General features: G+C 36.0%; 2 protein-coding genes and 1 pseudogene across 2 annotated transcripts; 2 read left to right on the forward strand and 1 right to left on the reverse strand.

Moving 5' to 3' along the window:
• The first annotated feature begins 1,533 nt into the window (after positions 1–1,533).
• On the forward strand, positions 1,534–5,253 carry LOC143626339 (AP2-like ethylene-responsive transcription factor TOE3). Its single transcript, XM_077096468.1, has 9 exons — positions 1,534–1,980; positions 2,670–2,695; positions 2,796–2,826; positions 2,927–3,014; positions 3,320–3,465; positions 3,845–3,889; positions 4,012–4,103; positions 4,188–4,340; positions 4,940–5,253. The coding sequence occupies exons 1-9, from the start codon at positions 1,568–1,570 to the stop codon at positions 5,251–5,253; spliced, it is 1,308 nt and encodes a 435-aa protein (XP_076952583.1). The 5' UTR covers positions 1,534–1,567.
• A 5,026-nt stretch (positions 5,254–10,279) lies between these two features.
• On the reverse strand, positions 10,280–12,319 carry LOC143626404 (caffeoyl-CoA O-methyltransferase pseudogene; annotated as a pseudogene).
• A 2,147-nt stretch (positions 12,320–14,466) lies between these two features.
• Positions 14,467–15,657, forward strand: LOC143626340 (caffeoyl-CoA O-methyltransferase-like). The gene is made up of 3 exons (XM_077096469.1): positions 14,467–14,732; positions 14,855–15,131; positions 15,222–15,657. The coding sequence occupies exons 1-3, from the start codon at positions 14,485–14,487 to the stop codon at positions 15,513–15,515; spliced, it is 819 nt and encodes a 272-aa protein (XP_076952584.1). The 5' UTR covers positions 14,467–14,484; the 3' UTR covers positions 15,516–15,657.
• Positions 15,658–27,328: the final 11,671 nt, after the last annotated feature.

The raw sequence follows: 27,328 nt of genomic DNA on the forward strand, positions 1-27,328 counted from the left end.
TTCGGATACGTTCCTTTTGCTTTTCCATCAGCATTTGATCGACCGGATTTAGGTTACTGAAGTCTCTTGTAAGGAAGTCCAAATCTCTCATTCGACTTTTTTCCTTTTTGTCATTAGAGACTACCTCCATGGTTTTGTTGAATTTATTGAGGGATTCAACAAGATCGACGATGTTTACGGCTCCCCCCTCAGCCGGTTTTTTCCCCTTGGCGTCCCTTCCCAATGGCCGCCTCCTCGGCGGTGAAGACGTTTCCTCCCCCGCAATGTTTAGGTCGAATCCAACGTGGCAATCCGACCCGGCGGAAGTGCTATACGCTCCAGACGAACTAGTTTTAGTCCGTTTCGGCCCTACTTCCGCATCATGGTCCGGCGCCACAAGCTCAACCCACTTGGAACACCTTTTCAACCTCTCCCACAACTTTAAATCGTCCCACGTCTTCACCGTCCCATACCTCCGCAAACACTCCTGCCTCCACTCTTCGACAGTGAAATTGTAAACCGCCAAATCATCACTGCCACTTGGTCTCATACGACCGGCGTTCCTGTTGAAAAGATTAGTAAACAAGCCGACAAATTTTCTGATTTCGGACCACCGACCCGAAATCATATCTGCGTTTCGCTCTGTACTCCCAACGAGCGTATAGAACGTCTCCCTAACCTTTGTCCAAAAAACCTTGCTTTTTTGGTAGTCGGCTGCAAAATGAATAATTAAATTAGATTTCCAGTTAACTTTTTTATTTAACTTTTTTATTAAAAATCATTTTTAAAAACGTTAAAACAATTACCGCAACGCCGATCCTCAGAAATGACTATCCAAGCCCGACACAAGGCTTCCTTCTCATCCGATGACCACAGAGTGGTTTTCCGTTTCGTCCTCGGAGTCGAAGCCGGTCCCAGCCCGTCCGTTGCAAGTTGTTTTTTCCGGTGGACGCGTCTTCTTGCTCCCGTAGCATCACCGTGTGATTCTTGTGTCTCTGGAACAACAAAGTTAGGAGACGGTTGTATGTTGGATGGTTGAAAGCCGGATGTTTCTTGTGGCCCCGAATAAAACATCGGTTGGTCTGGTGACGACCATAAATCGTCGTCAATATAATCTGAATCTAGGTTTGGGTACCAATTTCCAGACATTTTTGGGTATTATATAGGAGTTTGGGATATTATATAAGAGTTTGTAAGGTGAAATTGTGTTTTGATATGGTTGAAATGGGAGTAATTTGGGGTATTATATAGAGGTTTTAAGGTTTTTTTTTAAAAAAATTCGGAGCTCAACGGCTCTTTCTCGCGAGCTCAACGGCTCTTTCTCTCTCTTCTCCCGCGACCACACTCACGCCTGCCTGGATTTCCGCGCTCGCGCCCCGCTCGCGCCCCGGTGGTGTGGGGTTAGCGCCCAGGGGCGAGCGGAGGGGCTCTCGCGCCCAGGTTAGCGCCCCACACCCCTCAGCCTAATAACCCTACTTCAACAATAATAATAATAATATTATACTCACACCTCTATATATACATATCTACATATTATGCAGAGAGAGGTGTAGAGAGAGATTGAAATCAGTTGGTTTAACTTTTAATTATGAATTCAGAAATAATGTGGGATCTAAATGGATCACCTGATCAAGAGGAATATAACAATAATAATAATAATAAGGGTAAACAAACATCCGCCATGGTTATTGATCTACACGAAGACTTCTCCGAAGAAGAAGATGATAACACGCCGGTCACTCATCAGTTTTTTCCTATAGATGACACTGAAGTAGGGCCCACCACCTCAGTTGGTCCGATGCTGGCTTCTTGTCCTACGGCCAACTGGGTTGGAGTTGAATTCTCCAACCAGTTGTCTGATGTTGCATATTCTGGTGCTGGAAGAGTTACTGATGTTCCTCAACTGATGAAGAAAAGCCGCCGTGGACCGCGGTCTAGAAGCTCTCAGTACCGTGGAGTTACATTTTACCGGCGAACCGGCCGATGGGAATCCCACATATGGTTGATTTTTTTATTCTGTTCTTTACTTCAAGCATATGAGACGGGTATACCCAAAACCTGACGTGTATTGGGTTGGGTATGAGATTAAATTTTTGATCTTTTTTACATTCTTACTCGGTTTTCTTCAATTTTTTATTTTTATCATATTCTTTACTCAAAACAAGTGGGACGAGTATACCTGAAACCAGCCCGCGTATAGGGTATGAGATTAAATTTTTAATGATTTACCATTTTTTCCTCGATTATTCATTTTTGTTTTTTTAATTCTTTACTCGAATTTCTTTATTTTTTATTTTTATCACATTTTTTACTCGAAACAAGTGGGGCGAGTGTACATGAAATCTGGCGCCTATTGAGTTGGGTATGAAATTAAATATTTTAATTGCTTACCATTCTTTACTTGATTCTTCATTTTTTACTTTTTTTTTTCAGTTCTTTACTCGGCTTTCTTCATTTTCTATTTTCGTCACATTCTTTACTCGAAACACATGGGGCGGGTATATCTGAAACCTGGTGCGTATTGGGTTGGGTATGAGATTAAATTTTTAGTTTTTTACCATTCTTTACTAGATTCTTCATTTTTTATTTTTTTTTCACATTTTTTACTAGAAACATAATTTGTATCATCATTTTTATTATTATTGACCTTTTATTTTACTTTTTAACATTATTATGTTTTCATGATCCAGGGATTGTAGGAAACAGGTGTATCTTGGTATGTTGCACTTTAATTTTGTTTTCAAGATTATATATACATATACAAACATATTAATGATTTATTGACATTAATTTTTGTTTGCCATAACAATATATAGGTGGATTTGACACAGCACATGCAGCTGCACGGTGAGCACAAAATAAACTTAAGTTCAATAACATTAAAATAATACAAAAAATAAAAAAAAGAATAATATTATATATCTAAGAAAATCATATACGGCTGCAGTGCTTATGATAGGGCAGCCATAAAGTTTCGTGGTGTGGAGGCTGACATAAACTTTGCTCTTGAAGACTATGAAGATGACCTAAAACAGGTGTGTGTTAATTTTCAATGGTGTTCTTGGTGTGTGTGAAATTTTTAATTTTAATTTAATTTTTATTTTTTCCTATAAAAAGGGGGTTTTTACTTTTATTTATCTTTTATTTTCTATTTTTGTAAAATTAGATTTCACCTTATCTTGAATAGTGGTGTTTTGCAGCCTTATCTTGAAACACCTTTACGTTGGTTGTTTTTAATGACAAAACTCAAAACACAAAACACAAATAATTTAGACTTTCTTCATGTTCGTTTTTGTTTGTTTGTATTTTTCATAAGACGTGTTTCCAAACGACACGACAGATGAGCAACTTGTCGAAGGAAGAGTTTGTGCATGTTCTTCGAAGACAAAGTACCGTTTTTCCTCGAGATAGTTCGAAATATCGCGGGGTTACTTTGCATAAATGTGGCCGATGGGAAGCTCGTCTGGGCCAATTCTTGGGAAAAAAGTATGTTATTTTATTTTATTATTTTTTTTTTTTACTTTTGGATGAAAACTCTATAAAATGTAGACAAAGTAGTCAAACAAGACAAACAAGATTATCTAGTCATTTAAACAAGATTAAGTTAATTTTGTTTTTAATGTAGGGACCACATGTTATATTTTGAGTTATTTTCTTTTTTTATATCTAGAGTTTGGTTTCTCGAAGTTCGAAAAAAAGTTACTTTTATTTTGATTTAGGTGGATAGAACAATCTATCAAGTTATCCCAAGATCAAGAAAACAGGACACTTTGGAACTATTGTTTTTTGCCTTTTTTGGGGTTGTTCATTTAATAATGTCATGTGACAAATTTGGGTTATTTTATTTTATTTTAATTTATTACAGGTATGTGTATCTGGGTCTTTTTGACACTGAAGTTGAAGCTGCCAGGTAAATTTCTTGTTTCTAGAGGGACCATTTTGTCAAAGTCCAACATTCAAGGGGTTTGAATAAAAAAAATTTATATTTACTTTTTTAGTTTATTCATTATCTTATTTTTAAAAACTTTTTAGGGCTTATGATAAAGCAGCAATTAAATGCAATGGGAAGGATGCTATTACAAATTTTGATTACAAGATTTATGAAAATGAGCTCAACTCCAATGGTAACATTTATATTGAATTAAAACAATTTATCCACATGATTCATATATCTTTTGTAACATTCTTGAATCTTTCTTTCTTCTCAGAATGTTTGAATAGCGCCACCATCGCTGCATCGGATCATAATCTTGATTTGAGCTTAGGGGGGAGTTCAGCCTCGAATAGGCAACCAAACTTTGAATTCGGAAATGATTACCATAACTCGTCACATCACTCTAATTCCATCCAATTTGGATTTGGTGGACAACAGGTATGCTTGCGTATTCAATCCTATTGTCATTCTAACTCGATCCATTTGTTGGATATCGCCATAAACTATGTAGGGTCAGTAAAAGAGCCTACCTAAGCCAGGTTGGGCTCGGGCTTACGAGCCAACTCTTGGGTTGGCTCATTTATCTTAAGGAGCTGAAATGCTGAACTTAATCTCGGTTCACAAAAAGCGTGAACCGACATGGTTATTTTAAAATTTTTAATTTAATTATTTTCAGTTTTATTTTTATTGAATAAAAAAAATTATATTTAACATAGTATAATTTATAAACTACATAATTGATGGTTAGTATATGTTACCATTTGGTTATACAATTTTGGTTAAAATTAATATATTAAAGTTTGGGCTTAATATAAACCAACCAACTTATAACGAGTTAACGAGCCAACATATGAGCTAACCTTGGCTCGGGCTTGGCTCATCAACAAACGAGCCGACTCTCAGCGACATCTTCAGCCGCAAACTTTTCAAACTACCTTATTTTAAATGTTATGTAACGTTTGTTTTGTTGTATCTAAACCTTATATTTTCATGTTTACATTTTCTTAAAAAAGGTATGTGGGTCAGGACAATCCAGCTCGGGTCAGCTCGTTTATCTTAACGAGTTTGATGGAGGGAGAAGAGGAGCGTATAATGAAGTCGAGACTTTAACCGGTAACAATGAAGCGCATGCATACACGCATTTTATGCGACCCACTGACCCGGTGATGCTTCATGGATTCAATAACAACTCCCTGAGTCATTATCCCATGTATGGAAATAGTAGCAGCACCAGGTATGAGGGAAGAAGTGATCAATCCATATACCAAATGTACGCAGATAGTGCTGCAGCATCATCAGGATTCCCACATCAAAGATTCAACATCGGACAGCCCCCTTGAAACTCTTAAGTGGGTCCCACGTACAGTACAAGAAAACCTAGTCCCGACATTATGTGTGTTTAAAGGCATGTTTTTATGTTTAGTTTGACCGTGAAGTTAAATGCCATTGGGTCGAAAAATCTAGCACAACTAAACATATAGTTGACTTTGACCATGAAGATCAATTTTTTAGGCTTTTGAGTTAATTATATTTTATATATGTAAGACACATTAAAGGGAAGAACGTACACTTTCCTTTTTATTTTTCAATTCTTCATTAATTGATCAATTTATGCATGAGATATTGAGATGTATTATTAATTTAGAGGGATTAGTGAGGGAGACGAAACGGTCGTAACATTAGCAACCAAAAATACGCACGTAGTAAATGTTAAAAATTAGACAGAACAAATAAAAAACACTCGGTTCACAAACATTATAATACTTATAAAAGTTTTCTTAAATGTTTTTGGTGGTAAGTTTTACTACATACATTTACAGTTGTAACAAAATAAAAGTTGGTGCATGAACTAATGAATATCACTTATACAGTTGTATAATAGCTAGCCATGAGTAAACTAAAAACCAAGGTTGTAAAAGTCGTTAGGCGGTCCTAGACGGCCGACTGGGAGTTGCGAGTACTCGGGAGTAGTTGGGGATTACTTGGAAAATACCTACAGAGTACTCGGCTGAGGCGGGGAGTACTCGATCTAGGCGGGGAGTACTCGGCCGCCTACTCGGGAGTTTTACAACATTGTTAAAAACTAATCACAATGCTTTTATTAAGTCGTAAGTTGAATATAGACGTTTCAATTTTGTCTTTATCAGGCTTTACATTATGAAAAGTGTGAATTGGGCGAGTAACATATAGCCCTGCCACCTCCACAAGACGGGCGTGGAACACCGCCAAGGTGGACACGAAGGAGGCATGAGGGCGCGTGGAGACACTTTTTGTTAATTTATTTTAATTATTAATTAACAACAAATAATTATTAATTAATAACGAATAATTTAATTTCGTCCCTAACATGGTCTTTTTGATTTGCAAACATGAAGATGCAATTTTCGTCATCTGGGTTGTCATCAATCTTATTATTATCATTAGTAAAATAGTCAAATGATACATATAATAATATTAATATGTGTCCCAAAACCCTGATCGATGATGGTTTCTTCGATGTCCGTATCAATTTTATTTATTTATTACCATATATTAAAACCATTTGCTGTTTTAGGGAATTTATTCTCTTCCAGTACCTACGAAAATAGTTTAAACTATACATTATATATCTATGCTTGGCAACAAGTCTTATTTACGAACACTTATTTAAAAGTAATGTTAATGGTCAACACTAATAGAAAATAGCTTTTTACTTTTTTTAAAAAATAAACTTCATTCACCACAAACGACATGCAAGTCCTCAAAACGAGGGCCGTAAGGAAAACAACATGGTCAACACTAATAGAAACTAGCTTTTTACTATGAAAAAAGACTGCTGGTGAGGGATTAAAAAACCCCTACAAATACTATAAAAACTAACTTTAATAATTATAATCGGTTGACGATATTTACTCAGAGTAAATAATGTAAATGGTGCAGGTGGTATCATTTATTCACTTATGGTCAAGTGGTGGGTGGCTTAGGCTTTTTAACGGAGACTCAAGTTTAATCTTCGCGTGTGTCACTTTTTTCGTGTCTGTTCTGGTCATGTCAACAATTGACGTCCCAAATTTGGATCCATAACTTACCAACAATGTTTAAATATTAATTAGGATTTGCATCGTACAAGTAATGACATGCATGAAGGTGCAGAACCCCATATTGGCATGGGTAAATAATCAGGCAACGTTTCCAAAAAAAGTAATATGATATTTCCTTAATTAGACAGTACATGGTAGTTGCTGAAAACTTATATTTCTAACCTACCGATCTCCTTCCTTCATTACTAGCGTTGATTTATGTTGCACCAGTAATTTTGACTCTCTCTACTTCCCATATTTCACACAGTTGTGATAACGATGGCTAAAACGCAAACTGTTAGGGGTGCCGATAGTGTCTGGTTTGCAGCATTGTTGAAAAATTTAGGTTGATGGATTAAATGGTGAGCCCACACGGCCACAAACACTTAATAATATACCATCTCCGTGTCATGTTTTAATTTTATATTTCGTGACTTAGTAACAATTTAAACAACTAAGATTTTCTTGTTGTTTATAAACCGATCTGTTATTTCTCATTAAAATAAAAACAATTACAATAAAGTGGCAGGCAACGAGCAGAAGCTCGAATGAATTTTTTTTATTGTTGCCTTTTTAATTGTTTTATTCCTTATTTCTCGATCCTAATTAGCAAGTGGAATACATATTGCTTTAACATAGATATCTAATGGTAAATGGAGGATGGGAATTAAGTTAGAAGTAATGAATATTTAGTTTGTTAAATATAAAGAGTTTGTGAAGAGTTTATAAACGTCAAATGTTAACACTTTTTAAATCACCCACCACAATTTAAATAGAATCTTTTAAGAAAACACTTAAACAGGTTAAATATAAAGAGTTTGTGAAAAGTTTAGAAAACGCTTGAGCCCGTATGTGGTCTGCTAGCCATTCGCGCCCCTGTTCCTTCTCTTTTTCCCTATCACGGTCGCTAACTGACTCACGTGTGCCGTTAAAGCCACCGTTTGCTTGATACCCATTGTGGTGTTCGCGAGTAACGTGACTCAATTTATCTGTTGAAGCCATGGTTCGCTGGGCCACATCACATCGCTTAAAAACATTAATATTGGTTTCCTGTTTGTTGTTTTTGTCAGATGAAGAAGTTTGTGGATGTCATAAAGAATTTTGCATCTATACGCCAAGAACCACAATCCAGACTACTTATTATATATTTATTTATTATTTTTTGTCTTTTACCTTTCTTTTAACTGCTTTCCAATCTAGGCGTTTGATTCCCTACCGCTCTGACTGCAATACCGCAGGAGGTATTGAGACCTATAGTATTTAGGGTTTTAATATCGAGCCCACATGCCCGATTTAACTCTATACTTTTACCAACTTATGGCTAATGTTGTTCATGTAACCAAATATATATGTTATTTTTTAAAAGATGTATGCCTCCTTTATAAAATTATGCCTTTAAAGGTATTTTCCAGAAAACTAACAGAAAGTAATCTATCTGTCTTGTGAAAGTATGGGACATCTCCATGTATAATTTTATTCAACGAATTTATTTGAAATATGAACGGAAATTTTATAGTCTTGTGAAAATTATGCGAAAAAATATATATGAAAAGAAAACTTGAGAGTCCAAATGAGACAGCCCAGTGGGTCATATGGGCCCTGCATGTGATCCTTCAAGGGTTGACAAGTTGACCCAAGGCTTTGCTCAAGCGTCCGAATATTCACTACTAAATCAAGTCCAACAAGAGTCTAGACTAGAGGTTCCGATATATATATACTCGACCTGCGGGTACGAACCAGGTTTCAGTTTCTTAGAGAAACCGTACCTGAATCCGGAACTGACCCGAACTTGCTGAAACCGGTTCCACCTCTACCTACCGGAGCTGACCCGGCCCAGCCAAAACTCGGCAAGACTAGCCAAAACCCGGTCAAAAACCCGATCATACCAGGAACTAGTTCTTACCTGACCTGGTTATTAACTTTGTTGACCAAACCTGGCCCCGATTCCTGAAAAAAAAAACCTGGTTTGCCCACCTCTACGTAAAACCCAAAATTCATTTGGATCATTATAACACCCACACACATATTTAAAAAATTTTGAACTTAACCTTTAACTCGCATTAGTAGTTAGGGTTACTACCATCTTTTGTGAATTTTAATTACTAAATAAATTTCACTAATCTATTCTCAACTATATACCAATCGGGTTTATTATATACCATGTATACTTAAACTAAATTGGGTTTATTATATACCATGTATCCTTAAACAGTTAAACTAAATCGGGTTGGCATGAATTAGGAATATAATCAAGGATATTATGCATCGTATATACTTAAAATAAGTAAACAAGAAAGCAAATCATGTCAGGTACACAACCGGATAAATGGGTATGTGTTATCGGGTATTCAGGTAAGGTAAATGGGTATATGACCATTCATGCCTATCTCATACCCACAAAAAGATTCAAGTAATCACATACATGTCTCATATATGCCCGATTGTCTTATCATCTATATACTTGTCCCAAAGGTTTTCGGGTTTTGGTTATTCCCATTTAAGTGAGGGATATCACCTGGTTTAAGTTTGCTTATTTGTTTAATAGTAAGTTGGTGGCCAACAGCAATTGACAGTAAAAATATATGGGAGTTAGTAAACTTGTTGCGTTGTTTGGCTTTATTTTGTTCTATTTATAGTGAAGTTCCTTAATTTAAAATTTGACCAAGTCTCATACTTGTAATGTCAACTCACTACTCAGTAACGGTTCTTCACAACATTTTCAACGCTAGACATATAAGCGCGTCATGTCAGCTAGCACGTTAAATTAATTCATACATTCACAAAAACTCATTTCATTTTCAACACTACATCATTTTTCAAACATTATTTATGTTACATTGTACATTATATATATTATAAAATACAGGCCCGCCACCATCTCTGTTTGTGGCTACACATTTGTACGTCCCACACAAACGAGCTTAGGGATCAAATTTCTTGTCACCTAAGACTTGAGGTGCGTCACAAACGAGACTTTGGAGGAGCTTTTATTTTTTATTTACCTTATTTTCTTTTATTTATGTATTGCTTTCTTGCGGCTTGTAAGTTACCCCTTTTCATTTTAAATAGTATAGGCATTTTAAAAAAAATGTATTGTACGAAACTAATTCAGAGATCAATTCGTTTTTAAGCAACCAGACAAATCTAGTGGACTAGAATAGTTCTCAATTTAAAACGGGTATAACTATGATTCATCTCAAAATATCTTGCAATTAGCATATGGAAATGAAATAAATAGAAAAGAACAGGTAAGATCAACATTTGTCAAATTAAGAAAATAATTGTACATATGATATCTTTTGGAGGTATATACGAATGAAACACCAAAACGAATATAGATAGGGTAATTATAACACTTAACCCATGATATATGATTAACTAATGCGGTGACATAAAGTGATTCCATCACCTACATGAAGCTGACAAATCTCCACTCTCGGATCAATAGCTAAAGCTTTGTTAAGCTCTAACACGAAATCACTGTAATACCTTACATATTTTCTGAGTGGTGCGTCTGGTGGAGCAACTAAAGATCCATTCCAAAGGGTGTTATCGTAGCCTATCACACCACCAATTTTGATCAAATCGATTAATCTTTTGTGATAGTTAAGGTAGTTATCTTTATCAGAAGACCGATTACGCAGTTTTCACTGTTTATATCCAAAGCCAGTACTTTCCATCTTCTGGAAGAGCAAGGGCGGTAGAAAGTAGAGAATAAGTTATGTAAACACCGATCTCCATTGTGTTCTTGGCATTTATGATCGAGCTTGAGAAGTAGATTAAGAAATTGTCCTTCCATCAGCTGATTTTGTCATTAGATTCCTATATTTCATAGCATAAGTGAAATGTTAAGAAAACCTAAATGCACCCATAGATATTTCAAAGCTACATGAGGGAGAAAAAATTATGCATAGGTGTAAAAAAAATTAAAAAAAATAATAAATAAAAAATCTATCAGTAATATACTAACATGGTCATCTTGTGGGTAAGCAAAATAAGGCCAAGGCTTTAGAACTTCAGATTTATAAGGCGTCCATTTAAAATAGAGGCTATGTATTTTGCGTTTTTGAAAGTAGACGCCTTTTAGAATTATAAACTCGCTAATTGGCCACAAATAAGGATGAATGCCTCATATTATTATCACTATATCTCATTCATATATATACACATAAAAATAATAAAAAAAGCTTCAAAATTTTAGTTAGTTTTAGACCTTCAGATATGTTATCCTGGCACCGATTAGTAAATGGTGTGATAGAACCATTCATTACCTGTTTGCTGGCTGTACCTAATTATAAACCAAATGAATGGTATAAAAGGTAAACTGTAAATAATATATTATGTTTTGATATAAATTTTCAATTTTAGTAATATATTAAGATTCAAATAAATAAAATTTTGAGCCTAGTGTACTAAATTAATCAGGAATGAGATTTTCAAGGGAAAAAAATTTTAAAAAATTCGACCCAACCTCTCGGTCTAGTTCACTAGTCCAATTGGTTTGACAAGCCAGTCCGGCACGATCCAATCGTGAAAACAATGCTAAAAAGCACATACCAAGGGTGTTTAGCAGTGACCTCACGCAGCTCTTTCGGGCTGAGGTTCCCTTGGGTTGTAGTTGTTCCTTCGTTTGGAGGTGTTGAGTTGGTCAAATATGACTAAGGAGTAGGGAGTTGGTAATTTAGTAATTTAGTTATTTCCTGAGATCACATTGTGATTTAGGATTGTATCATCTGCAACAACAAATCTCTTCAAATAATTACATTAGATCCAACTTGAATTACAAACTTTCTTTAAAAACACTTATTTTCTTTTATAATAACAATCCTTCACAAACTTTGCTAAAAAATAATTAACAAAATTATATAAATATAATGGGTACATATATGTGTACCTGAGTGAGGGGACCCACTTGCTCGTCCGGTTTGCAGTCTGCAGCTACCAGCCTTCCATCCAGAGTTGGAGGCTACATCAATGAAGTTTGTGATTCACGAGTCCGCCTCTATGCCAAATGGACCGGAGCTAGGACTTTGGAGTCCGTTATACATGCTCTTAGTTAATTCATAATTTGGGATTTAGATTAGACCGAAAAGTACAACTTTTATGATTTTTGATCACTTTAAGTTAGACTACTTGTTAACTATCAGCATTGATTGGATTTGGTCATCATGCTATGTCAAAAAAAATCTAACATAACTTATTATTTGAAATTTTTTTATTTTATAATTATTCTATACTCTAAATATGCATACTTAGTAGCAACTGGTAAATAATAGAGGAAATTTTCAAAATAGCAATGTTGAATTCTTCAAAATAGGCAATGAATTAACTTACCGAAACTAGGCATGGTCAATTAGATAACGACATCTAAAATGGTTAGGCAATATTAACAAAAGAAAAAATAAATGAAATACCAACTACAAAGTGACGAGAAAAATTATAAACCAAGATAATATCTTAAAACCAACATTTTTGATACTCAACTTCAACTAACTTGAAAAATGTGGAGGTTTGTTGGTGAGTTTTGGTAATTTCTTAAAACTTCAACTACCTAGAAAATACATATTATTTAATCTAAATATAAATATAAAGACATCACAAAACCAATATTAATTAAAATTCATGATAACAGAAGGGAAGAGCATTTCCATTGGCAACCCTAGAACTGTTTAAAGGGTAAGACCCTACCCTTTTATCTAATACTTTATTTGGACCATTTACCCTTTTAGGAAGAAATGTGGACCCGAGACCATACCCTCTAAACAATAAAAGGGTCGGGTATAAATAAGGGTTTCAAGGGTCCAACTCTTTATCCTTTAAAGCAGTAATCACAACTTTTTTTCTGCATTTACTAGTTGCATATCTCATATGTGACTTTAATATATGAATCATAGAACAATTATACTTTCATTTAATAACGCAGTAAACTCTAACTTCAAAGGTTTATCAACCATTTGAACCGATCAAATAATATTCACATTCACAAAGATTTTCGTATATATATGTTTCCAATCAGTAGTATGGCCTTTTATTTTTATTTTTCTTAGTAGTTATGAAATTTATGATGAATCATATATAAAATACAAACCTCTCCTACATTTCAGATTAATCCGAATATGATGTATATCTATCGAGAAACTAGTAAACGGGTCAAGGGTTTGAAAAAGGGCCGGACCCTTGAAACCCCTTTCGCCCTTTAAGGTGAAATTTAAATACCCTTTACCCGACCCATATTATATATTCGGGTCTAATTAAGGGTTTTAAGAGTCGGGTAAAAGGGTTTCAAGGGTCTGACCCTTATCTTGCTCACCCCCGCAACCCAACCCAACCCAACCCAATCCAAATTTTAATAAAAAACTAATTTCCCTCTCATCAACTAACACAACCCAACCTAGTCTAAAGTTTCACTCTCATTCACAATCCAACCTCAACCAACATTTTTGTTATATAAATATAATTTATAATTATTTAAAATATATAGAAAATAAAACTTTAAATAATAAGTTTACAAAACAAAAATATTATATCGGAAAACTATAAGAAAAAAGTACGTATTTATGAAAGAACCTCGTTTTTAATAAAATGTATATATAAGTGTTTAGAAAAAAATAATAAATACGGTTGTGTTTTTAATTTTTTTTTAAAGCTAACAATTTAAGTTATTAAACAAAAACCAATTTCTATATTATTATCAACTGTTAAAAAAAACATGAACTAGTAATTGCATAACACATGAATAAAAATGATTTGCAAACTACTTTGTTTTGATGAATTAGTTTATGAGAATCAACTATGTATAAAGTTAATTTGTTTCTTTTTTAATACCATGTGGCAACCTTGGTTTTAAAAAGCGAGAGGCGAAGAAAAGCGACGGGGTTTAAAACAGAAGTGTGAAGCGCCAGTCGCAAAAGCGAGAGCTTTTCATACTCGAGGCGAACGCATTTATATAATTTTTATATATGTATATATCATGGGTTTTTAACATCTTGATTCATGATGTAGCTATATTTAAACATTATATATGATTTAATATATAAACTACCTACACATACGACCTAAAAAAGCATATTGTACAACATTCAGATGCTTAAAAACCACTTGCGTACGAAGGCGAGTGCCTCACCTTCGCTTTAGGTCGCTTTTTGCCTAAAAAGCTCGCCTCATGCTCGCCTTTTGAACATTGCTAGCCTTGACTAGCATAAAGCGAAGAGGCCCTCGCCTTAGGTCGCCTCTCGTCTCGGCTCGCCTCAGACGCGTTTTTTTAAACCAAGGTGACAACCCAACCCATCATCGAGTTGCGAAATGGAAATGGTCGAAGGTAGTACAAATGCATATTTAAGCACCAACCAGAAATGAAATATAACTTTGAATAAAATACATCCACTGGCTTACCAACTCTAATTTTCCACTATGGTGGCCAAGTCAACAACTACAATGATAGATCAAGTCTGCCAACTACACCACCTTCCACGATGCTTCTAACCCCCTCTATCTTACTCCCTATATAATCCCATGCACTTATCCTTTCATCTCAGGCTCACTTCTACATTTGATAATAACATACACATCACCAAATTCATCACATCTAATATATCAATGGCCTCCACAGGAGAAACTCAACCCGCAAAACACCAAGAAGTTGGCCACAAAAGCCTCCTTCAAAGCGATGCACTTTACCAATACATTCTTGAAACCAGCGTCTACCCTAGAGAACCACAAGCCATGAAAGAGCTACGTGAGGTCACCGCTAAACACCCATGGTATGTGCCTCTTAATTCATTTCAAAATATTCATTGTGACACATGCATTAATTATGCACATGACACAACATGTTAAGGATGGTGCACGTCCTATAACTAATGATTAATGTTACTAAATGCAGGAATCTTATGACAACTTCTGCGGATGAAGGACAACTTTTGAACTTACTTCTTAAACTTATAAATGCTAAGAACACGATGGAGATCGGTGTGTACACTGGCTATTCCCTTCTTTCGACGGCCCTTGCTCTCCCAGAAGATGGAAAGATACTGGCGTTGGATATAAACCGTGAGAATTATGAAATCGGCCTTCCGATTATTGAAAAAGCCGGTGTGGCTCACAAGATTGACTTTAGAGAAGGTCCTGCTCTTCCTCTTCTTGATCAAATGGTTGAAGATGTAAGTGTTTAAACTTTTGTGACACACTCTTTCAATAACTAATTAGTTTCAAATAACAAATTAATTTATATTTTTGAATGTGATTAACAGGCAAAATTCCATGGATCATTTGACTTTATCTTTGTGGACGCTGATAAAGACAACTATCTTAACTATCATAAAAGGTTAATCGATCTAGTCAAAATTGGTGGAGTGATTGGTTATGATAACACCCTTTGGAATGGGTCTTTGGTGGCACCACCAGATGCTCCACTTAGAAAGTATGTTAGATATTATAGAGATTTTGTGTTGGAGCTTAACAAAGCCTTGGCTGCTGACTCAAGAGTGGAGATTTGTCAACTTCCGGTTGGTGATGGAATCACTCTGTGTCGTCGTATAAGCTAATTACAAACTGTTCAAGTGAAACTTATGCGGTTGATTGATTCTTTGTGACAAACTATATACTCTCTTTAATGTTTGACATGTTTAAAAATTGTAAAAAAAAGGACATATTCCTGTTCTTTTTGTTATTTCACAAATTTGTAATGATGTTTACTTGTTAATTCAATCATGTACTCCAAAAGCTATATTATACATCTTCTAATTTTCAACTAGTATTTTAATTGATTTATTTGGATCCCCTATTATTAAAATTATAGTAATAGGTTTTAAAATTCAGATGCTAATTAGTATGCTTAAAAAATATTAATAATAATTTTACTATTCTAATAAATAACTACTACTATGTGCCACTTGTCAATCTCTTATCAACTATCACAATTTTTAATTATAAGGAAATATATTATCAATTCAAATAAATTTTACAACTACTTCTTAAATTATCATCTAATTTAACAGTAGTAGTATTTAAACTTTCAAAACATTCCTTATTAATTCAATTATATTTAGTTAGGTCATAGTTATACAATTGAATTATTATTATAGAATATTCTAGATAAAATGACCAATTATGCTAAATATAAACCAATAAATTATTGAGTTTTTCACTAAAACAGGGGGTATTGAAAAAGTATTTACCAAAATGAGGAGATTCAAAAATATTTATCAAATTAGGTTTTTTTTTAAAAAAAACTCTTATCATTTCACTTTTATTTTTGTTGGCAAAGAATATTTTCTATTAAAGAAAATTATCTAAAATAAGATGGATCAGAAAACCAAAATGAAAAAAATCGATTTTTTAATTTTCTTTAAAAAATTAATAAAATTGACAATCTTTGTAATAATAAAATATTAATGTGAAATTAATTTATATAAAAATCCACCAGATAGCCATAAAAATTACAAAAAGCCACAAAATTGATGGTGTAGTATTTAAAATAAAACTATTTTAAAATTGAAGCCCGTGTATTACACGGGTAATTAATTAAATAATTTCAATTATTCTTTTATTAGAGTTGGTGTGCTAAAAGTTGGTGTTCCTGTTATGCTCCTTAGAAATCTTAACTAGAAAGAAGGCTTATGTAACGGTACTCGACTACAAATTATATCTTTGGGTACTCGTGTAGTTGAAACAAAAATTATTTCTGGAACTAACATTGGACATAAAGTTTTGATCCATAGATCACCACTCACTCCAACAGACAACAAAATAGCGTATAAATTTCAAAGACGACAGTTTCCCCTTGCAGTATGTTTTTCGATGACCATAAACAAAAGCCAAGGTCAATCATTATTTAGGGTTGGTTTGTACTTGAAAGAACCCGTGTTCTCACATGGACAGCTTGTGACATTTGTCAATTTCGGGTTATTTTATACTTGTATTCTTAATGTAAACCCGACCCGTTTTGTATCCCGAACCTTTCGATATTATCAAAATGATGAATTGTATGTTAAATATTTGTTTTATAGTTGTTGGATAAAAAAAAACACCCTTTTCGGTTCTTAAAATTCTTCGAAAACGCTCAAAACGAACTCCAGGGACTAAAACTACCAAAATGAAGACTTGAAGGACCCATTTGTAGTTTGTACTTTCTTGGGTCTATAACCAACCCATTTTCATGAAACACCCTTTATGAAAGACCAATTCAACTTACTCTATATATACACACCCATCTTCTTCATTTGTGCTTGCTCATTTCTTCATTTCTCTCTCAAATTCTTGAATTCTAAGGTTGTTCTTCATAAGCTAATCTTTCATTTTAACTAACTTCTCAACACTTAAAGCTTGATGTTACAACATATATATAATATACACTCCTTGTTTACCTTCGGTCTTTCATTTCTCCGGTCTCGGCCGGTTGAAATGTCGGGCTAGTAAGGCAAGATTACATGGAGGACTTTGTAGTCCTTGTTTATATATTTAACAAATCTAACCATATAACTTATTATACTTGCTTAACTTCTACATATTTTAGTTTACTGTTCATATTTGTCAAGTTCCATGGTATTGGGTATGTGGTGACTTGCCTCGGTTTCATCCCGAGTTGAGAACCGAACCAAAAACCGAACTTTTGTTTAAAAGCATTATTGTTAACTTTTTGAATGTAAAACTTGAGTATTATTATTTATAAGTTATTTTACAAGTTCCATGGTAATTGGGTATGTGGTAACCATCCTCGGTCTTATTCCGAGTCAAGGACCAAACCAAAAACCGAACTTTTGTTTAAAAGCTTTATTGTTAACTTTTTGAATGTAAAACTTGAGTATTATTATTTATAAGTTATTTTACAAGTTCCATGGTAATTGGGTATGTGGTGACTAGCCTCGGTTTCATCCCGAGTTGAGAACCGAACCAAAAACCGAACTTTTGTTTAAAAGCATTATTCTTAACTTTTTGAATGTAAAACTTGAGTATTATTATTTATAAGTTATTTTACAAGTTCCATGGTAATTGGGTATGTGGTAACCATCCTCGGTCTTATTCCGAGTCAAGGACCGAACCAAAAACCGAACTTTTGTTTAAAAGCTTTATTGTTAACTTTTTGAATGTAAAACTTGAGTATTATTATTTATAAGTTATTTTACAAGTTCCATGGTAATTGGGTATGTGGTAACCATCCTCGGTCTTATTCCGAGTCAAGGACCGAACCAAAAACCGAACTTTTGTTTAAAAGCTTTATTGTTAACTTTTTGAATGTAAAACTTGAGTATTATTATTTATAAGTTATTTTACAAGTTCCATGGTAATTGGGTATGTGCTAACCATCCTCGGTCTTATTCCGAGTCAAGGACCGAACCAAAAACCGAACTTTTGTTTAAAAGCTTTATTGTTAACTTTTTGAACGTAAAACTTGAGTATTATTATTTATAAGTTATTTTACAAGTTCCATGGTAATTGGGTATGTGGTAACCATCCTCGGTCTTATTCCGAGTCAAGGACCGAACCAAAAACCGAACTAAACCGAGTTCACTCGCTTAAGACACAAAAGTGTGTTTTTAGCCACCAAAACTCATATTTTTCTTCAAGATTATATTTTAAATCAATTTTAGTTAATTTCTAAACATACTTGGCATGTCGGTAACCAACTTGATCTTATAACAAGTTCGAACCGATAACGTCGTATACTCGCTTAACGAACGTTAAGGTTCTTCACAATAGAACTACATACTTGGTTATGTCTATTTTGATTTTATTGAGTTATCTCATAACATTTATTATTTTGGGAAGTTAACTGTGAGCTTGGTCAATTATCAAGTCTCGAACCGAAAAACCCGAACACTCGTTTAAACCTCGTTTTGGTATTCTTATAACCAAGGGTTTTGCAATATCGCATTTTAACCCACATTATTACTTAACATAGGTTGAGTAAAAAAAGAAAAAAACTAATGAATAGAATACCGAGACCCGGTTTCGAGTAAACTTATTTTACAAAACTCGTTTATTTAATTTCTCAAATAGTTACATTTTAAATCCTAAACTTTATTTATTTACTTTATTTGTCATGTATTTTATTTTAAAACCTTCCAAGATTACCTACTAACACAAGACCCGTTTAATATAGGTGTTGCTCGTTAAACCGATCTCTCCGATTATTCACGACACTATCTTTCAAGTTACTTGTTAATGTGAGTACTTTTTCATCCCCCGTTTTCCATCTTTCGTTTTGGGGGTGACATTGCATACTTATTCAAATTCAAACGATTTATACTTGAGTCTTAAACCACAACACGTATTGTATATGTTTACTTAAATAAATGCTCGATTTGGTGTTATATGCTTTACATGATTATGTGCAAATTCTTGAATGCTAAGGCGGGTAGCCTCATCAAAGTATGATCATACGTTAATTCCGAGTATATATGGTATCCCCATATAGAAAGGTGTCGTCAATGTATTCTTATTGACGATTTCATTATTGTCGTCAATGTATTCTTATTGACGGTTCGTCAATGTATTCTTATTGACGGTTTTATTTTCTAAATTGTTGCTATTATTTATTTTTTTCATATACTAGTTGTGGATTTCATACTATATACTTATTGTCCAAAACTATGAAAATTGCTCACCAACCTTCGTGTTTACAAACTCTATTTTATGCAATGTTACATGTTTGATGTTAGCTTGATTGGATTACTTGAAGAAACTTATTATCTTGGCTTTAGGTTATTAGAAAATAAAAGAACAAGTTATTTGTTTATCTATCTATTTGGCATTTTGTATGAAAATTGTTGTGTTATTTATGATGATATGGATTTAAATGAGTTGTTTAAATATTCTAACTTTATAGTGTCATTGTGCAATGAGCAATCATGTCGCGCCTCGACGTTTCCGCCTTCACTGGTCGGGGTGTGACAGATTGGTATCAGAGCCATCGACTATAGGATAGGTGGTTAGACGTAACAGCCTAGTATAGTTTATGCTCTAGGGTCCCTATACGTGTGCTCATACGTGTTTACCCTACTTGATTGTTTATTGCATTTATTAATTATTTATAAACTTGTTTAAAAATCTATCTCATCATAAATGTACACATACACGCACTTTCAATAGTATTCTAAGGTATTTTACCTTAAAACAAAACATTAGTTTTTATATTGTGTTTTATGGATCACAAGCTTAACTTGGATCTCATTGTTTACAATCTCCTTAAAGCTAGCTTCTATAATTTGTTTTGTGACGACCGTAGGGAACGAAACACTTGATTCGATCATTTGACAAAAAGATTCCAAGAATCGAAGGTGATTTACTTACCTGGGATGATTGGGTTTAGTGTTGGTTTCTAAGTCAAGCAACTCGAGTTATATGAGCCGACACTTTAAGTTGTCGTATGCGAGCGTTCCGGTCGCCTCCTTATTTTTTTGGTGTTGAAAACATAAAAGCCACGGTGATACGTGGACAAGTGTTTTTAACATCTCGTTGTATCTCCGTTTTATTGTATGTTATTATCATGATTTGAGTCAACAACATGAAAGACGCGGTGATACGTGCACATGTTCGACTTCACTATAAATAGTAAGTTGGTGGCCAACAGCAATTGACAGTAAAAATATATGGGAGTTAGTAAACTTGTTGCGTTGTTTGGCTTTATTTTGTTCTATTTATAGTGAAGTTCCTTAATTTAAAATTTGACCAAGTCTCATACTTGTAATGTCAACTCACTACTCAGTAACGGTTCTTCACAACATTTTCAACGCTAGACATATAAGCGCGTCATGTCAGCTAGCACGTTAAATTAATTCATACATTCACAAAAACTCATTTCATTTTCAACACTACATCATTTTTCAAACATTATGTTGGTACATGTATGTCAGTAGTTCATAGTCTAGCATTTGTAATCGAGTCTGTAATGTAATTATGTTTTGTTTATGTTTGTTTTGTAATGCGCGAAGTTGTCAACAAGTTCGCTATGGCGAACTTGTTGAATCAGCGAAGTTATTGACAACTTCGCCTGTGGCGAAGTTGTCGTGTTTATATACTGTTTCAGACGAAACAGTTTAAGGTTGTTCGTTTAGGGTTTCAGTCAAGTGTTCGAGTTTAAGCAGACGTGTTTGCTAGTTCCAGTGTCTGTAATAGTGACTACGAGTCACGTGTTCGGTTAATAATATTACGTGTTTGATTCATTGCTTGTGTTATTCTTTATCTACACTCGTAACCTACCTACGCAGGGATTCCGCACCTGCGTTGTTAGAGAACATCCCGTGTACGATCCGTCCAGGAACCTACAATTGGTATCAGAGCCAATCGGCTCGATTGTGAGGTTCGGGATTTCACGCGGGTGTAGAAAACGTCTCGTTTGACCTATTCGCGGGACGTGTTTTTGTTGGGATTGAGTTTTGCTAGTGCTTGACAGTCATTTTCAAGCCTTTGCATTGATCGGGAGCTGCTGGATTGACGAAAACAGATCTGAACAAACTTCCCTGTTCATCGGGCGAAGTTACCGTTCATCGGGCGAAGTTACCATTCTTCAGGCGAAGTTGCCGTCGCTGGAATTAGGGTTTTTGGCGAAGATATAAGGATTAGCGAAGTTAACTACAACTTCGCTCACTTCATAAGTTCGCCTTAGCGAAGTTATCCGCAACTTCGCTTCAAACCCAAGTTCGCTCAACTCATAAGTTCGCCAGAGCTAAGCGAAGTTATTCTTAACTTCGCCCAAATCAAGCGAATTTAAGATCTCAGCGAAGTTCTCTTTCAGCGAAGTTAACCTTCAAGCGAAGTTATTCTTAACTTCGCCAACTGAGCTGTTTTAATATTTTTTTTGTTTTTCCAGGTTTTTTTTTTCAGGTTTTTGCAAGGATGTCGTCGATCAATATCTCCGACTTGGTCAAGATGGAAGTAGAAGCGGGGTCTGCCACTAAGGCCCCGAGGCTGATGAAGGGAACTGACTTCGTGGCATGGAAGGACAGATTCATCCAATACATCAAATACCAGGATGCCAAAATGTGGGTGTGCATCCAGGATGGATATATCCCTCCAACTGCGCAATACGAAGGTCGCGATGTGGTTAAGAAGTACAGCAAAATGGAGGAGGAAGAAAAGAAAATGTACGAGGCCGAAAGCAAGGCCCATGCTGCGATAACAATGGCACTTCCTCAAGAGGTTCTCCATACGTTCCGAAAGTACACTTCTGCAAGAGAGCTTTGGGATGCTCTTGAAAATAGATTCGAGGGGAATGTGGGTATCCGTGCATCGAAGGTAAAACTTTTGAAGACCCAGTTCTCCGTCTTCAAATTTTTGAAGAACGAATCGCTGGATGATATTATCACCAGATACTATCATCTAATGACAGAGCTCAGCAATTATTCAATCGCTTACCGAGAAGAAGAGATCGTTGAAAAGCTTCTCGATGCTCTCCCACCGAAGTGGGAAATGTACACCGTCCTTATGAGGGAAGACAGAGACTTTCCAAATTGTGATCTTGAAACGGCAGTAAACAAGCTCAGAACTTATGAGCTTAATATGGTTCGAAAGGAAACACCAACAGATCAGATACAAGACCCTGGTATGTATGGTGCTAAGGTTAACTCAGGCTCAAGTTCAAGGCCTGAATCTGCTGCTTTTTACTCGAAAGGGGAGTCAGGCTCTGACTCGTCTCATGAAGGAAAAGTTTCTGTAAACACGAATGGTGATGTATGTTTCGTTGCTGGAGGATCTAGTACTTCAAAGCCTCAAGCATCCACAAGTAGTTTTTCTGCAAATGCATCTAGCAATAGTTATTCCAAGATGCCTATGAGTGTAAAATCTGCTGAAGAGCAGTTTGCAGTCTATGCATCATTTATTGCTTCCTATGAAAACTACATCCAGGGGAAGATTGTGGACCCTGCTGTTCTGGATGAGGACTACGACCAGATCGATGCTGATGATCTGGAGGAGATGGATTTGCAATGGCAAATGGCCATGATAGTGAGGCGAGTCAAGCGTTTCATGAATAAGACGGGGAGAAAGTTTGTTGGTGGTCGGCCCGGGTTCGACAAGTCCAAGGTAAGGTGCTATAATTGTCAACAGTACGGGCACTTTGCCAAGGAATGCCGAAATGAGAGGGTTGAACGAGGACAAGGTCGACCTACACAACACTCAGGAGTTAACAGAGAGATAAATGCCATGTTAACCAGAGAGGCAGGAGAGTACAACTGGAATCAACGCTCAAGTGGTTCTGGTGAGCAAGCAAACATGGCTGAGTCTGAAGCTGAAAAATGTGAGAAGGTTGAAGAAATGGAGAAAGCAAATGAAGAAGAAACCGCTTTCATGGCAAATGACAAAGATAATCGCTCCGAGGTAAGTCCTAAAACTATTTGTACTAGTTGTGAGAATTTGTCTGAGCAACTTAAAACAATAACTGATCAGTATGTCCATTTAGATGCTGACTTTAAAACTATTAAAGAAGATCACCATTTTACGAAAGCAAGAGAAACGAGTTATAAAATTAAAATAAAAGCATGTGAAAAAGACGTTCAAAGCTTAAAAATTAAACTTGCTGAGAAAATTGAAATAATTGATCTTAGTTATGAAGTTTTGGAGGAAAAAACTAAAGTGATTGCTGATCGAGATAAACAGATTGCTGACCACCAGGTAAAGGTGGTGGAACTGAACCGCAAACTTGAGCAGTTCAGGAATTCCTCAGCCATCCTTGATCACCTCGTGAGTGATCCAGGTACCTCTGCAAAGAGGGGAGGAATCGGATATAATGAAGTTCCACCACCCTTTAACCACAACTATACTTATAATCCGAGTGTTCAGAAATCTGTCGATTTCGAAGTTCCTCAGACAACTCCAATCAAGATTACAAAACCAAGTGTTAGCTGTGGAGAAACAAGCTCAAAAGTTTCTAATGTGAATAATTCTGTTTTGAGTCCAGTCTCATCGGATTCGGATAAGTTGTCTGAATCTGATCAGACAAAAGAGAAGGTAGGGTTACCCACCGATGGAGATAAAAATAAAGTTTCTAAAAAGAGTTCTCCACTCAATCCGTACGTCCCACCTTATGTGAGACGAACGGCTGGTAACACTACCTCTACATCCAAACCAACATTTGACAAGAAATTGGAGAGTCGGTGTTGCTTTAGATGTAACAAATTAGGGCATTTAGTTGCTGATTGCCCTCTGGAGCCAAGATTAAGAGGTGTGAAGCCAAATAAAACTGAGTATAAGCGTCATTTTGTTACTGCTAAAAATGAAAACTTTAAAAAATGGCAAAATGTAACGAATTCAAGTTTTCATAAAAACCAACCTCAGTTTTACAACCAAACCTCAAGATATAACACCTTCAATTCTCAAAGGTTTGGAAGGCATTACACACAATCTGCAGGGAGATTCCCCAACAGGACTTACAGAAATTATCCTGATGCTAACTTAAGAAAGCCAGGGTACGGGACGTATCGATCCAAGACCAATTGGTCTTGGGTCCCAAGATTCTAACTCTCTGTTTTATGGTGCAGGAACAGTTGAACAGGGCTGCAAACAATCTTTGGATTGTAGATAGCGGCTGTTCCAGGCACATGACAGGCAACAAACACTTGTTGCATGACTTAAAACCTGTTCAGGGAGCTAGAGTTAGTTTTGCTGGTGAAAGCGGAGGAAGAATAACTGGGAGAGGAACTGTGTCGAATGGGAGAATGACACTTGAAAATGTAAACTTTGTGGAGGAATTAAAGCACAATCTGCTGAGTGTGTCGCAGATCTGTGATAAAGAATACACTGTCCATTTCACTAAGAATGAAGCGATTGTATTGAAGCCTGGTTTTCATATACCAGAAGAATGGATAGTAATGAAAGCTCCACGTGAAACGAATACATACGTGATGGATATGAGGTCTACTGAAATGGCCACCAGAGAATCCTGTTTAATGACAAAGGCAAGCGAATCAGAATCAGAGTTATGGCACAGGAGAATGGGACATATTCATCTTCGTAAGATGAACTTCATTGTCAAAAATGGGCTTGTGATGGGCGTTCCCTTAAAGAGTTTTAACTTTGAAGATAAATGCATAGCGTGCAAGAAGGGAAAACAACACAAGAAAAGCCATCTCACCAAGACGATCAACTCAATTGCTGGTACTCTAGAACTACTTCATATGGATCTCTTCGGTCCGGTGAATGTACAAAGTCTAGGCGGTACTTCTTACTGCTTGGTGATAACTGATGATTACTCGCGATACTCGTGGGTATATTTTCTGAAAACGAAAGACGAGACGACTCAGATGGTAAAGAATCTCATTACAAAAGTCGAGAATGTCATGAGTAAATCAGTTAAATTCATCAGAAGCGACAATGGGACAGAGTTCAAGAACTTTGAGATGGAAATCTTTTGTCTACAGAAGGGTATTGAGCATCAATACAGCGCTCCGTATACGCCACAACAGAACGGAGTAGCTGAAAGGAAGAACCGAACGTTGATTGAAGGAGCCAGAACTATGCTGGCAGACTCAAAGCTTCCTGTGATGTTCTGGGCTGAAGCAGTGGCTACAGCCTGCTATGTTCTGAATCGGGTGTTAACAGTTAAGAGACTTGGAAAAACTTGTTACGAGCTTATGCACGGTAGGAAGCCCAACTTGTGCGGTCTTGAACCATTTGGTTCTCCTTGTTCGATTTTGAAGACTAACTCGAAATTTGGTGAAGTAGCCGATGAGGGAATCCTAGTCGGTTATGTTGTTGGGACTCCCAACAGACGGGTCTTCAATACAACAACTTGCAAGGTGGAGGTGGTTTGTAACACCGACATTACTAGTTACCAACCGCCAAAACCAAGCAATGGACCTGCTGAGCTGTTTGACTATGTTAAACTTTTTAAGTCGTTTAACGTACCTAATTTGGAAATTTCTGAAGAAGACGAAAGAGCTGTGACGAAGATGATACTTGATGAGGAAGAGAATATATTGCAACATCAGATTTTTGAGAAATCTCAACCTTCCACATCAAACACAATCGATACCCCTGCGGCCTCAACTGAAGATGAATTTATTAATCCTTTTCACTCTCAGCCAGAAACAACCATAGATGAGATCTCTTCAAACTTGGAAGACAATTTACATGTCGGTGCTGTTCCGACCACGAGAATTCACAAAGATCACCCATTGGAGAATATTATAGGTGATGTGTCCTCTGGTGTACAAACCAGAAGTAGCTTGAATGAGCACACCTGTGTTTATACAAGCATTAAAGATACAGGTATTATGAATGAATGTTTGTACTCTTGCTTCATAAGCCAAATTGAACCGAAGAATTATCAAATGGCTTTGAAGGAAAGCTCGTGGGTCGAAGCTATGCAAGAAGAGTTGGCTCAGTTCGAGAAAATGGAAGTTTGGACTTTGGTCGAAAAACCAAAGAATGTGCATGCTATAGGCACGAAATGGGTGTTCAAGTGCAAGAGAGATGAAAAGGGGATTATTGTGAGAAATAAGGCGAGGCTGGTTGTTAAAGGTTTTAATCAGCAAGAGGGTATTGACTACAATGAGGTTTTCGCTCCTGTTGCCCGGTTAGAAGCGATTCGATTGTTTTTGGCGTTTGCTGCTTTCAAAAAGATGAAGGTGTTTCAGTTGGATGTAAAGAGTGCGTTTCTTAACGGGAAAGTTGACGAGGTTGTGTATGTTGAGCAACCACCGGGTTTTCCTGACCCAGACTTTCCTGATCATGTATACAGGTTGAGCAAGGCGTTATATGGTTTACATCAGGCACCTCGTGCCTGGTATTCAACGTTATCGGACTACTTGCTGGAAAATGGTTTTGAAAGGGGTTTGATCGACAGTACGCTATTTGTGAAGAGAGAAGGATGTGACTTCTTACTGGTTCAAGTCTACGTGGATGACATCATTTTTGCTGCATCAAGAGTATCCATGTGTCAAGATTTTGAGGCTGTCATGAAGAAACGATTCGAGATGAGTGCTATGGGTGAACTAACTTTCTTTCTAGGATTGCAGGTTGATCAGAAGAAAGATGGGATGTTCATTCATCAAACAAAGTATGTTCATGATGTGCTGAAAAGATTCAAGATGGAGGACAGTTCTCCATATGACACTCCAATCTGCGTCAATCACAAATTGGGAGCTGAATCAGATGGTGACGCAGATGTGGACCCTACTCTGTATCGGGCGATAATAGGTTCTTTAATGTATTTAACTGCTTCTAGGCCTGATATAATGTTTTCTGTTTGTCTTTGTGCTCGCTTTCAGGCAAACCCAAAGGAATCTCACATGAAAGGTGTGAAGAGGATTTTGCGGTATCTCAAGGGCAAGCCGAAACTAGGATTGTGGTACCCAAAGGGAGGAGACGTTGAACTGGTGGCATATACTGATTCTGATTATGGAGGTTGTAATCAGAGTCG

The sequence above is a fragment of the Bidens hawaiensis genome, unplaced genomic scaffold (assembly GCF_021521415.1).
Source record: "Bidens hawaiensis isolate Kalapana, Puna unplaced genomic scaffold, B.hawaiensis_p1.1 tig00004357_1, whole genome shotgun sequence".
NCBI lineage: Eukaryota > Viridiplantae > Streptophyta > Magnoliopsida > Asterales > Asteraceae > Bidens > Bidens hawaiensis.

Coding starts and splice junctions, on each gene's coding strand:
- LOC143626339 (XM_077096468.1), top strand. CDS start 1,568: ATGAATTCAGAAATAATGTGGGATCTAAATGGATCACCTGATCAAGAG. Junction 3,890..4,011: donor ACTGAAGTTGAAGCTGCCAG/GTAAATTTCTTG, acceptor AAAACTTTTTAG/GGCTTATGATAAAGCAGCAA. Junction 4,341..4,939: donor TTCCATCCAATTTGGATTTG/GTGGACAACAGG, acceptor TATGTGGGTCAG/GACAATCCAGCTCGGGTCAG.
- LOC143626340 (XM_077096469.1), top strand. CDS start 14,485: ATGCACTTATCCTTTCATCTCAGGCTCACTTCTACATTTGATAATAAC. Junction 14,733..14,854: donor GTCACCGCTAAACACCCATG/GTATGTGCCTCT, acceptor TACTAAATGCAG/GAATCTTATGACAACTTCTG. Junction 15,132..15,221: donor TTGATCAAATGGTTGAAGAT/GTAAGTGTTTAA, acceptor TGTGATTAACAG/GCAAAATTCCATGGATCATT.